The 17037-nt window shown below is 35.7% G+C and overlaps 1 protein-coding gene across 6 annotated transcripts in view; it reads right to left on the reverse strand.

Moving 5' to 3' along the window:
* ZC3H12C (zinc finger CCCH-type containing 12C) overlaps nt 1–17037 on the reverse strand; it is a 57126-nt gene that overhangs the window by 19108 nt on the left and 20981 nt on the right. For 4 of the 6 annotated variants that reach the window (XM_081155185.1, XM_081155184.1, XM_081155186.1 and 1 more), the window contains exon 2: nt 7586–8337. In XM_081155185.1, coding sequence (XP_081011311.1) covers nt 7586–8265 — 680 coding nt within the window. In that variant the 5' untranslated portion in view covers nt 8266–8337. Of the gene's footprint in view, nt 1–7585; nt 8338–12667; nt 12926–13600; nt 13735–17037 lie in introns of those variants that run through there. The other 2 variants (XM_081155183.1, XM_081155188.1) reach the window with 2 other exon arrangements.

Raw genomic sequence — 17037 nt, forward strand, 5'->3', positions numbered from 1 at the left:
CTAAACTTTGTTGTAGGGATGCTAAATACTGAACATACCACCAGAAAACTAAATCATTTAATAACTATTTATCAAACTTTGTTCCAAACAGAAATTCCACAGTGTGTCTCAGAGGCCCTTCTGAGGATTTTTAAGTGGGAAACAAAGCCCCACCTATGCCCCCCAATTCAAACAGATCTCTGCTCTTGTTTGGTTTAAATACTGGGCTTCTATGCAAGATTTGCAGGATTGTACTGCTTTAAAGGAAAATAAAAGCCTAAGAAATCACTGACTTAGGACAATGAAATATCCAACATCAGAATTATGATAGAGTCTTGATATGAAATAGTTCACTATTACCCTCCAGTTGGTTATGGACACAACAGCAGTGTGGCCAAGAGAGAGTCTTCACAATGGGAAAGGGAAGGAAAAAGGAAAGGAGAAAGATTTCTTTGACCTTACAAGGTCCATAATTTGAAGCCAAAGTTGTTAACAGGAAGCACATCTAGCTAATCCAGATCTAAGGGTATGGTTAATCTAAAGAAGCTGAAGAGAATATACCTGTTAAGTAGATGTAAACTTGTCTTCAATATTTAAAGAAGAAAACATCGGCTTTGATCACTTTTTCCTATTTCATATAATTGGGTAACTTTTCCCATTATCATTACTAACACTAGGTTAGGTGAACTGTAATTTACTTTATTCATGTTACGGGACTACTGATGCTGCTGTTTCCTAGGTTAGGGTTAAAACAAACACATTTGAGATAACAGGGAAGTTTATTGACCGCTGGTCTATTAAAATTCATGACTGATGGCAACTAGAATTATGTACTTAGGGTTATAAAGAGATGCAGTGGAATATAACTAATATTTGTCTTTGTCAGACTCCACCTGATCTAATTAAACAACAAAAAAATCTAGTTCTGATTCTTTGATTCTTTTTGTAGTTTCTAAGGATTTCCTTTAAAACAATAAGAGAAATGGCATACCACTGCTAAGGACCTGTAATACTGATGATGCTCACCTAGAGAGAAACTAAGCTGTCTTTTAATTAATATTAAGCCCCTACTAAGTTGAGTCTTAAAACATATTCCACTGAGAGGCTATCCAAAAGAAATACAATGTGAATTGCAAATGTAATTTTCAATGCTCTAGCATAGCACATTTAAAAAAGTAAAAAGCAGTAGAAATTAATTTTAGTAATAAATTTTGTTTAACTCAATGTATCAAAAATGATCATTTTAACACATAATCTATATAAAAGTTATTTCATATATTTTTGTACAATGTTTTCAAAATATGCTATGTACTTTACATTTTGAGAACATATCCACTTGGACGAAACACATTTTAAGAGCTCAGTCGCCACATGTGGCTAGTGGTTACCATACTGGGTCGTGCAGGTCCATGGCACATAATTTCAATAAACTTCTGTTGAGGAATAAGAAACAAATCTGAATGACTCTAGCAATTGGTAGTCTCTCCTACGGTCTAAACCAAACACGTGGACTAGCTGTCCAGGATGGTTTTATTTACTACAAGTCAGTGCTGGACTTTAAATGGTAAAATGGCAACAGGACAGCAAACCCACCAAACAGCTGGAGGCCAATTTTATCCTAGACCCAATGGCCTTCAATATTCAACTGGCATTGGAAAGAGTTCTCAATTTCTTATAACGTCACAAACCAGATGAGATGCATGAAAGGCTCTGTGCTTTTAAAAAGATTCACCAGAAGCTTATATCCCATTTATAGAGACTGCTAAACTTTGCTTGTATTTTATAAATATATGGGCTGTTCTTGATAGAAAGTTAAGTTATCATAACTAATGCATTTTCTTTGTTGAGATTCTAAAATATCTGGTTTCTGTTCAGACTTTCAGAAAACGACTAAAGGTTGAGCTGGCGTGCTTTTCTACATTCAGTTAACACTCAGATTTGTACTAACAGCAGCTGGTTTCTAACACATTCCCTTCTGGGGGGTGAGGTGTAAATTGTCAAGCAAATGGTTGCTTTATTTCTCTCTTCAGTACCTCTTGATTGGTATACAAAAACAATGATGTTCTTAGTTCGTCTTTCTGTCCAGAAACTGTCTACAGTTTAACCTTCGCATCTATTTTTAAATATATGTAGGTCTCCTTTTCTCCAGTCTTAGTGTTCAAATCCTCCTTTAAATTTCTCTGCAGAATGATCTTTCTTAAAGGCAAATGACATGCCATCTCTTCCTTAAATTCTTTTGGTGGTTTCCTATTCCTAAGAGAGAGGCCATAAGAGCATGAATCCTACTCGCTAAAAGTGGTCCACTTAGATTATTAGCAAAGAAAATATCTGTCCTAATACTCTGCACGAACATGCACCAGTAAGGCTTCCCCACCGGTCAGGAGATCTGATTGAACCCAGAAACCTGGGCTCACTGACCAAGACAGAGGGCTCGTATGGTGGGTGGTGGCGGTGGAATTTCAATAGTTTGTTCATATCAAAAAGAGTCAAGTGTCAGCAGAAGAATTTGTGCTACCGCATAATGCAGAGGTCGTTACGAGGCTCTGGGTTTTTCATCCGCACCATTCTTATCTTTTATAATATTTGGTAGAAGCTAATGTAAGATATAGAGATACAGTTAATTTTAAATCAGTCAGGTGACTAGCATGAAAGCATATTGAAGAAATCAAGGACTTTTAGGAATCAAAGGGCTCTGACACCCAACTGATCATGCTCCCACCCCTGTTGGCTCACAAGATTGTACCTTGTTAATGATATGACAAGTCCTAAACCTAACACCTCAGACTAAAAGAGCGCTGGACTCATTTAAGAAAAAATGTGAATTTAAACTATAGATACATGTGGACAGAGACTAATTCTGTACTCCACTGCTGAACCACCTCAAGTTCAATGGAATCACAGATTTGAAGGCTGGTAAAGCTACTTGGAGGAAATAAAAATCACAGTATCACAAGAATTTCATTTCAGAAATATGATATTAATTATGCTCTATTTCTGTATGTCTGGAATATCCATTTCATGGTACATCTACACTGTCAAGTACCTGCACTATTAAGGAAAGAGGCGTATTTGCTGAATGACCAATTTGCTAAATTACTGAGAAGTATTTTTTTTAAAGAATTAAAATTAACTGCAGCTTTCTGTCAGGAATTGTTAGTCCAGCTCTACTAAATGTAAATTTCATTCTTTTAATGTTTCAGAAACCAAATACTTTTTGAATGTTTAACATTTTATACGCAAAAGTGTAGGGCTTTCTCTAAACTTACTTCACCGTCTTTTCTATTCCTGTGCACTTAAGTCCTCTCTGCTCCTGTATCTAGCAGTGACACACCTGTCACAAATTATGCTAGACTAAGTTCTGGGCATTTGCCTCAACTTTTGGTGAACTGCTCATTCAACAAACTTAACCAGAGCTTCTATCAAGGTGGCACATTTTAAAAAGGATACTAAATAAGCCGAAAGAAGACACATGCTCCCCCAAGGCAACACAGGTTCCCTGAAATTTCAGGACCCTGAGCTATATACTCTGGCTATGTGGCTCATCCCTGGGCAATTCTGGAGTCAATGAAAACCACTGATGATATAAACTGCAGTGAAAATTAAAACACACCTACAGGTCATAATAAAATGGACTGCTAATTTACTATGTTTGTTAAATATTGAATAAAAAACTGGAATAACTAAGTTTTCATTACATTAATTATAATTCTGGCTCTTTAATGTAATAACTGTAATTTACTCAGCACCTATGACATGACAGGTGCCTGGTATTAATTATCTCTAATTCTAATAACAAGCCTGCAAAATAAGAATTTCCCCTTTTTATAATTTTGAAAACTGAGGCTGGAGAGTTTAAACCATTTAGAATTCTGTAGAGAATTAAATTATTTAAAAAATCTATTGTGCTAATTTTAATAAAAATGCCTTTGCTTTCCTACTTTTAATTTACATCTAAAGAATCATTATATCAGTTCCATAGCTAGCACTTAAATAAAGTTAAAACATATTCATCTCATATAGGGAATATATCTGCTTGAGAGATCAGGAAGGAAATAAAATAGTGTTCTATTCTTAACCCACCCCCCACACTTACTTATTATAATTTATTACCATATGTATAGATTTATTATATAATAGGCTTGCTAAACTTATGAGTAGGAAATTAATTTCAGAAGTAAAAGCATGTCATATTTTATGCAACATGAAATGGGTAAAATCTCTCTGAATTTTTGTTAAATTACCATTCTGGGTCTCAAGTAGACATGCATTTTTAAATGACTTCGCTACTTTATGTTGAACTTGTAAATGGCAGAATGTAAAATGTTTACTATGACTTTTTATGAGCTCTGGTACTTTCAAAGTTATGGATGTGGTACCTGGTATTGTGAATGACAGTAAAATGTTGCTATAATAAAAATTTCCTGTCAACTCCCTGGGTCCTGGAAGGCCTGAAACACTTCCATTAAGTGTCGGATTAAAGTATATGACGGAGAGAAGACCCGAATTTGCACTGTTTCACCTGTACAGCAAGGCAACAGGATGGGGCCAGAACACTGTGGGGTAGAAGTCTGCTTTCATAATGAAATAGGACGAGATTTAAAATGCCTTGATTATGCCATCTCTTCTGTACACTAAAGGTTTTTCTGTGGATAATTCTCACCATGTGGGATGAGCAATGCTCAGTGTTTGGTAAATTTTCAGTTTTCCTAGGACTTTTTATCTCCATTTGGAACTAGGTTTTCATCACGTGAGCTGACGTCAGGCTGACCCAACTGTGACATCATTTATCTAGATGATACCCATCTTAAAAATTCATTTCTACAGGATACAAGTTTTATAAAACTAAAGCCGTCTCCCCCCTCCAAGGCCTGCATTTATGTCCAATGCCAAATTCCCCTCTCTTGTCTCCTCCTTCAGAACTTTGCTTCAAAAATTAAACTCATATGCTCAGCTCCTCTCCTGTGGAGGCTCTTCCCCCATCCCCTCAGCTTATACAGTTTCATTCTTAAAAACAAAATGAAACAAAACCCTTTCCCAGCCCTTCCTTCTTTCTTCCTTTGCTCTGCCAACTTCATCCAGAATAAAGCCTAGCTCTATTCACTTCTTGACATCATGCAAGTGAGCATCTATCTTTAATACCAGATGGCATTCTTGAAGACAAGGACTTCCTGGCTGTCATGTCCTCTGAGCTTATTTTCAGTACAACCCACGGGATATTCTCTTCCTAAAGTCTCTTTCTTTTTTGAGTTTGATGCCATTTGTATATCTCTTGGTTTTTCTACCACTATGCTTTTTTCTAACACGTTTTTCATACTAATTTTCCCTTGGATCATCACTTTCTTCTACCTCCTGACCTGTAGATACCCACATTTTCATCTTGAATGGTTCTCAACATAAACTCTGCATCAGAAATACCTTGGCACTTAAAAAAGGTAGTTATTTGGGTTCTACCACAGTTGCACGGGATCAGATTCTCCGAGAGTCCTGGAGGTTGTGTTTGTAAGAACTCCCTGGTGATTCTGGTACAGGGCTATGGTTGCAGGTGTTTCTCTAGGACCTGTTACACCTTCCTTCATTACTCTCTCCCTTAGCAAATCCATGGCATTTTGGCCCCACATATATCATGCTGCTAAGGTAATTGTTCACTAGTCCTGGATTATTATAAGAAAAAAAAATCCTTATGTGGTCACATTTGGGAAAGATTAAAGAGAGGTTATTTTACTGAAAGACCTCTCAAGGCCATATGCATACTTCATACCTCTATGACATTTAAAGCCCTCTTTATAAAAGGGTTGTTTGCATCCAAACTCATCTCCTCTCTCCTATAATCCACTCTAAACATCACCGCCAGATATCAGTATATGGCATAACTCTACTCTTGGCATTCCCCTCCTCAAAAATCTTCGATTACCTTTGGATTAGGGACAACCTTAAATTTCCTAGCCCAGCACTCAAGACCTTGTAATATCTGGCTTGAACCTTTGTAACTGGCTTTTGTCTTTCATTATACGATAAAAAATGTATAGACTTTGAAATCAGACATATTTGGGTTGAAACTATACTGTACCTTGGGCAAATCCTGCAAGTCTCATTTGCTTAAAAAGGCAAGTAAGGCCTGGCCAGGTGTGGCTCAGTGGTTGACAATCGACACAGGATCCAGGAGATCATGGTTCGATTCCTGGTCAGGGCACATGCCTGGGTTGCGGGCTTGATCCCCAATCAGGGGCATGCAGGAGGCAGCCGATCAGTGACAACTCTCATCACTGATGTTTCTCTCTCTCTCTCTCTCTCTCTCTCTCCCCCCCCCCTTCCTCTTTCTGAAATCAATAAAGATACATTTTTAAAATAAATGCAAGTAGGATAATACAGGTTCCACCTGCAAAGGTTATTTTTGGAGAATTACAAATTGGCCCTTCTCATACCCTGTGCAGAAGTACTTGTGATCACCTACTACAAACAGTGGTCCTCAAATATCAGTACCATCATTATTAGCGGGGTACTTTTTACAAAAGGAATGCCTGGGCTACACCTTAATCTGCAGTTGGTAGGTCTGTGTGTGGACTTGGTAGGTCTCTAGCACATGTGGCTACTGAGCGCGCGCAGCACTATGAGTCCAAAATGAGGCGTTCTGAGTGTAAGATGCCCGATTTGGAGACATGAAAGAGTACGGCGAAAATCTCATTAACAATTTTTAAATTGATTACATGTTGCAATGATATTTTGGCTACGTTAGGTTAAACAAAATGCATTATTAACATTACTTTTATCTGTTTAACTTTTTAATGTAGGTACCAGAAAATTAAAAATGACACACGTGCCACACATTATACTTCCACTGAACAGCACTGCTCCAGAATGTGCATTTTCAACAAGTTCTCCAGATGATTCTGTGGCAGGTACCTTCAAATGACCTTTGAGAAACAATATATAAAATTCTAAGCTCTATAAAAGAAGAACTGAGGCCTTCATATATCTTTATATCCCCAGTGTTCTGAACACTGTGAGCAGTTGATTATATAGTACTAATTGAATTTAATTTTAAGGCACCAACATTTATAAAAAATATTTCATTAGAAGTTCTCCATTTGTTCTTTCCCTCCCAGTTTCTAATGAATTATTTTTGAATAACATCTCTTAAATAAAACAAAAAAAATTGCCTTGATTTGTTCCCAAATCATAAAAATAGTTTATTTCCTAAAACAATTTGTGTTTTTCCCCTATGATTATTTGACTTCATGTAGAAATAGGCTATTTATCTGACTAGATTCCAAAATTGTTGAATATTACTGTACTCAAGTTCTCCATTTAAAACTAGTGGTTAACATGAAACCAAGAAAAAACGCTAATTTTTACAGCATAGTAATAGAGCCAGAAGAGAAAAAATAAGAGACATATCCGGGGAAATGGGGTCTCTATTCAGGGACAAATGGGGTGAAAATGGCTGACCACTCTGGAAGTAGAGAGACAGAACACTAAAAGAGAAACGTGTAAGCTAATGCTAGGATACAGAATAACCTTGACTTTAATGGCTGTTAGAAAAGTCACACAATTAGAAATACCTTTCAAAGGTTGTTTGGTACTAATCCCTGAAGATTTTCCCACCTACCTCATTGCCACATTGCTGCCATCAATAACTACTGGTCTCAGATTTTCTCCATCATCTGTCACGATCTCCTGCAGCATTGGAGAATCAGACCGCTGAGACTCCAGGGACGACGTTTCCCGCATCACGCTGTTAATAGTAGTAACTGTTTGTTCGGCCTCACTTTTATTTCCAAGTTTGACGAGTTCTCCCAAAATATCATTGATTAAAGCATCAGTGCCAAGTTTGTTCAGCACCAGCTGAACCTGTTCTTCAGAATAACCCAACTTCAGTGCAAACTCCAGTTTCGTTTGGTACTCCCGCACCACGTCGGGCGGCTTCACTTCCCGGGGTGCGGTCTGGGGCTCTTCGGGTTTCAAGTCTTGTAAGATTTCACCGCGTTTGAGGATGTGAGGCTCCAAGCAGGGAGACCTGCACAGCTGTCTGTGAGCCTTGGCTAAAAAGCATGGCTCTGCCGAAATGCTACTCAATTGTTCCGACTCGTTATCAGAATTTGTGCTTTCTTCAGAGTCACCAGAGCTCGCATTCTCTTCAGACACCTCTTTTCCTTCCTTCCCGGAATTAACTTGATCCATTGTTGGTTTTTCTACCATTGACCAAGGTACAGATGTGCTTAAATGTGGGTCAGTGCTCTCCACACAAAGGTGGCCTAGGTCATGCCCCAGATGATCCTTCAAGCCCATGAAGCTGTTCTGTGTACCTGACTCCACTTCGCTGTTTTTTCCGTATTCCTGAATGCAAAGCACTCCGTATTCCTAGAGAAAAATGTAAAACATTTAGAATTTCATATTTACTGTTTCATTTGTCTCAATATACAAGTTGAAAGAGAATTACCCAACTATAAATACCTACTTTAGGTTATGCCCACACCCTCTCATCCCTCAAACCCTAGCCAAGATAGTACCAGGCTGTTTTGCATATGAAGTTGGCAATTAGAAAGGCCATGTGACACCCCTCCGCCCCGCCCCCCCCAAGTCAACAAAATAAGTAGTGAACTGGATTTTTTTACCAATTTTTGTCTGGCTCCACTATATCATACTGCTTCTCAACCTTGATGGAAGAGACTTTTTTACTGTTAGAAAGGCCTACCTATGTTTCTACAGTGACACACAGAATACTATCAGGAAGAGTGTTTTAGATATGCTACGGCAGTTTATGTCTATTTAAAAAAAAGAATTCATAAAAAATTTGTAAAAATTCTTTTAAAGAGAAAGCCATGTGGAAAGAAAGGAAACATTAACTTACAATTGTAAAAGTATCATTAATTAAAAAGTTAATAATTTCAATGACAGTCTAGAGACATTCAAAAATAATTCCGCTACTGAGTTGAAAGAGCACACATTCAGCAACAGCCAACAGGAATTAAATAACTGATGAAGTCAATTATATTCCATTTAAGAGATGAATAGCTTGGCCCTAATAAGCTTTATTTTGTGAACATTGAACACAGTAACAGAATATAATTTTTAATGTTATGCTACCCTTATCAAGCACCAGGGACACTAGAGTGGAGGAAAAGCTCTCTTATTCATTCCAGGGAGTGGGGAAAAGCTCTCGTATTCTATGAACATTTATAGATAGGAGAGAAATAAAATATTTCACATAAAATTAGCAGCAAATAATTATGTACACTGAATGTTATCTTAATTTCTTAAATTTTTATGGCAGAAAATACTTCTATATATCAGATAATAAACCGTTATCTGCATTTGATTAAAAAGTCATCTTTTCTCCTACTTTCCCCCTATAAAAATGCTTTTACTGTTTAAAATGCTTCTGCTGCTTTATCGTTTTCCTTAAAGTCTATTGGGAATAATTGTTACTTCTCTACCAGGACAGCTTAACAAAATAACATTATTTTCTCCTGTGCTTCACTGTAAGGCTTATATTTACATCAGTAGTTTACTTATCAAGGCAATTCCAGTGTTATATCCATGGATATAGTATGCCAGTGGCAGCTCAATTTGAGACTGTCATAAAACACCTATTTACACAACCTAAAAAAAGATATTGGAAAAACAGTTCATTCTAAAGCTCTTCAACATCTTATTTACACTAGAAAGGAGCTATTATATAAACGTTAAAAAAAATGTTAAGTGATTTTCTAAGTCACACATTTGAATACATACTTGCTGAACTTATTAGAGAGTGAAATATTGCTACAAAATGAAATAAATTATATTAATTATGGTAAATACTAGAGAACATGGCAATCTTTTACTTGATACAATACACTTAAAATTCTTTCAGTGTAGAACTCCTACACACTTCTACCAAAGTTTCTTCAGATTTTATCCCTTGAGAAGACAGACGTTAATATCACTGTTCTACTAATGTAGCCTCCATTAGTTTTAAAGAAACAGCAAACTCTCCTGGCTCCTGACTATACAACTGATAAAAAGAAATATTCCTTAGGCGAGCTCCATATACATTGCTTCATTATGAAACTGTATCCATTTCAATTTTTTTCTATTAATATGGATATGCATGAGCCCAATTATTTAGAATTAAAGGAATTTTGAAAGCAAATCTTTACACTCACTGATTTATTAACTACTGTAATATACTGATGCCATAATGCAAGTAACAAATCACAGCAGCATCCTAATAAAGGGATACAGTTAAAAGAAAAATCTGCACTGTGGCCTTCGTAGAGCTCCCACTGAAAGTATTTTAAACAAGAAAAACCTATTGGAAGCTGGGCTGCCTGGCAACCAGAAGCTGGTTGCTAAGCTGCACTCTTTTAACATGCCATCATGAATGCTAGCACAGTGAAAGAATAATTTGGTATGAACAAAAGCCTATAAAAGAGACTGGGACTTAAGTGCGTCTGGTTTACCCTCAGAGAACAATGCAGCTGCCAAACCGATCTGGAAGCTCCGACATCATTGTTCTGTAAACCCCACAATCTGCTCTGACTGCAGGAAGTGTAGTTAATGGGCAACATTTTTGATCTCCCCTGAAAAGTTTGGGTTTTGCATAAGTGCTGTTGTGAGATAATTCTTCAAGATAATAATTCACTGACCAAATCCCTAGACTGAACTAGGAGATATTATTTTAATTTTGAGCAGTAGCATTTTTCTTATGGACTGTTTCAAACAAGACAAATACTTTATGAAAAATACAGCCAGTGGGGAAAGTTAAGATGAAATGTTATGTTTACAGCATAAATAAAATTTTTATGTTTTTCAAAGAAACAGAACCAGATACTGTAAAGCTTTTAAACCGAAAATTAGCCACACTAAAAAGTATATAAATCTTTATATATCACCTTCAGTTTAATATAAAAGTGTTGGTGACACTATGTAAATCTGCTATATACTTTTATTACATGACTATGATACAAAAGAGAGAAAAATGAGATTGTCAGTTGTTTGCTTTTTATATTAAACCAGATAAAACTAATTTGTATATGAACATATTTAGTGAATACTACACACCTTTAACTTGTGGCAATTCATGCATAAGTGCTGTTATGAAATAATTCTTCAAGATAATAATTCACTGACCAAATCCCTAGACTGAACTAGGAGATATTATTTTAATTTTATATATGCCATTTAACCCAAAAGTTTGAAATAACTGAGCTAATATGATTTTTAATACTAAACATAAATGTAAGCTTGATCTAACCTATTTTTTAAAAATTAACATTTAATTTTGTTGCAAAATACTTTTTCTTTTAAAAGACTTTGGTTTAACTTTTTTTCACACTGAGAGGCCTCTCTTCATCTTCCAGATTTCATTGGTTACCTCAGAGAAAGTTATTCAATGTTATCTTGTCCTAAACAAGCAGTTAAATAATTTTTAGTACCTATAAATCAACATGCTAAATATATAATAGTACAAATAAGGTCAACTGAGTTCACTTGCCAGGCCTACAAACTTGAAATAACCTGATTTGTATTGACCCGAACGGTAACGACTTATTTTTTAAACTTTAACCACTAAAATGCTTCCTTACCCACTTGTAATTAGTAAAGGATTGCCTTAATATGGCCCTTTAAAAAAAAAGGAACCTGGCAATATCTTGAAATCATTCAATAAAAAATTAAATGCTAAGATTTAAAAACTGATAAAAATATTTTCACATGTTGCAGTACTTGTCAACGAATATGTAAAACTTACAAGTAATGAAAAGAATCTTAGGATAAAGAATGGCATATGATCTTTTGTTCAATGCCTTAAAAATGATCAATATAATTTTGAAAAAGAAAAGATAGTGAAGACTCTCATAATAACATCACAAAATTTATTACACGTAATGTAGAAAATACTTTTCTCCTTAATTTCCAAGCCATTTATTAGACTTTTAAGTTCTGTATTTACTCAAATGCAAGCATATATAAATCATCTGTAATCAACTATTAACTAATAAGGGTAATTTTCCTCAGTTCATGAAGCAGCAAATAGACAAAGTTTCACACATAAAGTAGGTCAGAGTTTATACTCTGACAGTTATCAGAAAACTCCAAGAAATATGGCTTAATTTTTAAGTTTTATATCAGGAATCCATTATAACTGGTCTTTACATACTATATTCATGAACACAGGAAGTATTGGGCAAAAATATAATTGTCTGAAAACAGATTCCTACACTTATAAAGGTATAGATTTCCTCCAGATATTGTACTGGAAATAAAAACAATTTTTCTTGCTAAAGGCCCAATAAGTTAAAAATCAAGTAATATTATTTGTTGAAAAAGAACAAAATTTTCATAATTTTGTAGATGATGATGAAGTATAATATTTTAATGGCCAAAAAGAAACTTTATCTTAGCAGGTTAATAATATAATGGCTGTTTACTCGAAATTTGTTGCATATACACAAACTCCCCATTTAGTGAGACTTTCTGAGAGTTCTCATTAGATAACTTGGATAACCCTTCTTCTCGAATCAGATATAATTTATCTTATAGTCTAAAGAGCCTCATATTAATCAAGAATATTAAACCATAAACTTGTTAAATCAGTTTGTTTGTTTGTAATGTAAAGTTACAATGCCATAAAGTGGGTTCTGGTTGTTGTCCAAATGGTAATACTAAGAGAACAATGAAAATAAAATAATGAATATGTAATAAATACCTACTGCTGTAGCCTCTGTGTATTTAATTACCATTGTATTTCGGGGAGTGCGGTTGTCAGCATCCCTCCCCTAACAAAGGAAGGATGTCCCTTTGAACAGATTGGTTAATGCTCCAGGGCAACAGATGTCTACTGGAACTGTGGGAGACCAGCAACTGGTGGCCTGCCCATCTTCTGAAAACTTTCAATAGACTTATGCATATGTTCACACAATAGGGCATGTGGTAGAAATGAAAACCTCTTTTTAACCCTTTATGCTCTTTCCTTCTCTCCCAACTGAGAGATGAAAGTCTTTGTCTCCTCCTCCCTTACAGGACTCTTGAAAGCAATTGTTCTTGAAATGACATCTTCAATCTAATATCTGAAACTAGTGCAAGGAAAGAAAAAGATGGGAGAGAAGAAATTAGTAGCTCTAAATGAACACTGAAACTTCTGACAAAGCAATTGGATGCTTAATCATCATCTTTAAAACAAGCTGTTTGAAACATCTATTTATATCAATCCATCTTCCCAAGCTAGGTTTTTAAGACAATGGAAAAATCTATCTAATCTTACTATCATTTTACAGCACCTAGGTCTGACAGGGACACCTTAAAGAAGCCTAAGAATGTGACAAGATAAAATCTAAATTCATTGTTTATAGAAATATCAGAACAAGTTACAACTTATCTTTAAGTACCAAATGATTACATGCCATGCCTAATGCCTTGCAAATGCTCATGAAGCTGTAATTTTAAAATTCCAGAATTATAAAAATGTAAAAAATTTTCACATATTTTCCAGAAATAATTTAACTTTCTGGTATTCTAGCACTCTGTAGTAATTTGTAGGCTTTCATTTGAGGTGCTTTCTATCCTTTACAGAGTTCAAGTTAACACTATGAATATTTACTAAAGTTTAACTTCCAAGGCATGAAGTAGCACAGATACTCACGTTAGCAGGGAAATACAAAGACATTGGTTTCTGAAGCAGCTTCAGCAGTAACTCCTTAACACAATTTTAGCTGCAGACTTCCAGGCAGGCAAGAAGAACAATGAATGGCTGAACAGATGGAACGGCAATGTCTCTGCTTAACCTACTACTGAGTGGAGTAACAGCCAATCATAGGCCAGAAAGCTCACAATTAGTTGGCCAGGCAGATGCAAACCAACCTCAGCACCCTGCGTCCAGGTTTTTAAGATAAGCAAGTTGATGTCACTCTTGGGGTCTGCCCCAGGCAGCATGTGTATTAACGAGGGGTGTGCGGCAACAATAGGCCATACAAAGCGGACTAGTAGGCAGCTGCTCTTGGAGCGCAGTCATTAGGGAGCAGGCTGCCAACGAGAAACACCTGGCTTGGGCAGGCTTCAGCTTTTCCTCTTGTTTCTAATGCATGAAACAAAGAAACCAATTATATTTAAAGTAGCAAAAGTTGCATGTTCCCCAAAACTTGGGGCTATACTCTAGTATAGCTTTTTGTTTTTGAAAAATAAAGAAAATGATGTGTGTCAAAATAGCAATTAAAGACTGCAGCAATCCCTTTTCTATAATAAATGAGTTACTGATGAAATGAGACAGATTATAATAAAACAATTTCCCTGGAAATTCTGGGATATCTAAAATATTGGTAAGTGTTGATTTGTTGCAAGACAATAAAAAGGAAAAAAAGGGATGATGAAAATAACATTGCCCCCAAAAAAGGTTTAAGAGCTTACAAACAGAAATTACTTTAAAAAGTAAGTTCACCGAAGTATAGGGTAGGAAGGTAAAACAAGTTGGTGCAACTTTGTGCCAAATGACTCATCTGAAATGTTTATTTAGACAAAACTAACTTCAACCTAAAATCACCAGAACAGCCCATCTTCTGTATGTCAAGTGTAAAATTCTTTTATAATGGATACTAATTAAATAAAAGCAAAACCTTGACACCTGTTTAAAGTATTTGTACTTCATAAAATGTGTATGATGTAATATTCAGATTCCAGTTCAGCAACTAGTTGACTTTATAAAGAAGAAACATTGTGATATTTTTGAAGGATATAAAAGTATACAAGAAGCAGGCCCTTCATTGAGGAAGCTTGTTACCCTTGATTTATTTTAGAGTTTCAGAGTGCAGTATTTATAATGCAATGTACTCCTTGCTTTTGAGAGCTGCATACATTATGTCTGAAGTGGCCTCTGATGATGAAAAAATTCAATCAAAATTCAAACACCATCAGATGTTGAGAGAATATTTCCCTACTACAGAAAAAGGAAATCTGTTGCTGCCCTAGTACCTACTTACATTATGTAGTGCACACACGCACACACACGCACACATGCAAGAACCTCCATTTCATTCCAGTGCAAATTAAAAGAGTAAAGGCAAAAAGCTGCTCTTAAAATACAATTTTTTACTTAGGCCTCAGCTTTTCCATTATACATGTAAATAATCATGAACTCTAAGAATGTAAGAGTTGGTTAGAGTGCCCTGAACAGTCAAAATCAACCTCTCCTTTGACACACACATACAGAGGCCACTCATAATTAAGATCATTTGTGAATACTTGGAAAAACACCATACTGGCTGGGACTCTTGATCATATCCTTACTGAGCCACTTGAATGTACATAAGCTCTTCTCTCTGTACGGAATAAGAGGAAGGTGTACTTCATATGGTTCAATTTTTCAGTTATCTCACTGAAAGCATTCCTTATGCCTACTAAAGGCCTAAAAATTATTGTTGTTTCCAGAAAAAATTGAAATATAAAGTATGATATAGATCACCATTTGTCTACAGATACATTTCCTCAAAAGAGCTTGAAGGTATGCCATCTCAAAAATGTTAGAAAACTTACAAATCTGAAAATAATTTTAAATTAAATTATTGGGTTTCTGAATGGCAAACTAATTTCTAAAGCAAGAACTATTCTTTTTTTCTGCCAAGGGTTACAGTCATGCCTCTGCAATAGTTAACGATGGTCTAATTTCATAGGCCCGTTAATATAATCTCTAATATTATGTAGTTTATTGAAAACTATAAAGTGAATTACACAGAATTCAAATTTTATGTCTTGGGTAAGCATACGAACCTCAAAGAAATGGAGAAAATTAGAATTTATATTATTTTTTTCTTTTTTTGTGTGGTATTTTTTGAAATTCCATGAGTAAAAGGTATCAACCCTGAAAGGAGTAAGAAAGATAAATCAAGGCCACCAGTATGGTTTAGTAAAGGGACTTCTGGTAAAACTGAGTTTGACTAAAAAGAGATAAAAATGAAAAATATAACATCTATTCATGCAAAGTGGTTAAAACTAAAACCTAATAAAACTTAAGCTATGCACTGACTACAGAGATCAATATTTACAGTCAATATTTATGAATTCATACTAAAAACTTTTTCTTTTGTGTATAAAAAGGAAACTCTTCAGTATGAATGGACAGTCTTCTTTCCCTTGGGCTCTTTCTTCTTTTTATCCCTTGCTACTATAGTTACTATTTTATAGCTTTAATTCAGGAGGAGGAGGAATCCTCTCACTAATTCCTGCCGCGGTGAACACAAAGAATGAGAGAAACTACCAAGAGCTCAGCAGGCAGCCTGATCTCCAGCACTGGATTAAGCTTTTTTGCAAACACCAAATAAAGGCAGTGATCTGAAAAAGCTAATCAGACCCTGCTGTGGTATTTAGACTATCTGGGTTGCTAGTATTGGATAATGTTAAGCACATTAAAACATCTGTAGGTGAAAAGAGGGCCATCGGCTGTCCGTCTTAGTCACACTTCCCTCGTCCGCTTCCCAGGGCAGAGCCAATACAAACAGCTGCTGGCTCTGCTTGGGTCACAGCTATCAATGACTGTGCAGTTACTACAGGAGAAACAAGAAAACAAGGCTGTGTAGTTTTAGGCAGATACTAAAATCTATCAGTACCAAGGATGTCACCGAGGAGCGAGCGTGAAACTCATGAGCTTTGATGCTAGTGTTTGGAATCAATTCTGACAGTGGTGATCCAAGCCCGCTTCCTGGTACCTTTCTCCTAACATGGGTTTGTTCCCCTTTAACATCTCTTTCGAGCCTAACAATAACACCATAGAAGTAAGGTTATTATATGAAGTTTTACCAATATAAAAGTTAAGTTTTAACTTTTTTACTCCAAAAAGTTAAAAACTTATTTTTGAGAGTTAAAAAAACCCAACCACCAAGAACCCTAATTATATCCATGGTGTAAAAGAATGGAACAGAATCAATCAGGCACTAACTCTAATCTCTGGGTTATTATACTTAGGAGGTCAGGTGGGCCATGAGAGTTTTAATATATTTTATTTTCTTAAGTTACTTACTCCTTCCTTCCTCGAATACTCCCTAGGTACATCCCTGCCAAAGTAACTTTTACTGACACCTCTCTTATGCTCAA

The sequence above is a fragment of the Miniopterus schreibersii genome, assembly GCF_964146895.1.
Source record: "Miniopterus schreibersii genome assembly, chromosome: 12".
Lineage (NCBI taxonomy): Eukaryota > Metazoa > Chordata > Mammalia > Chiroptera > Miniopteridae > Miniopterus > Miniopterus schreibersii.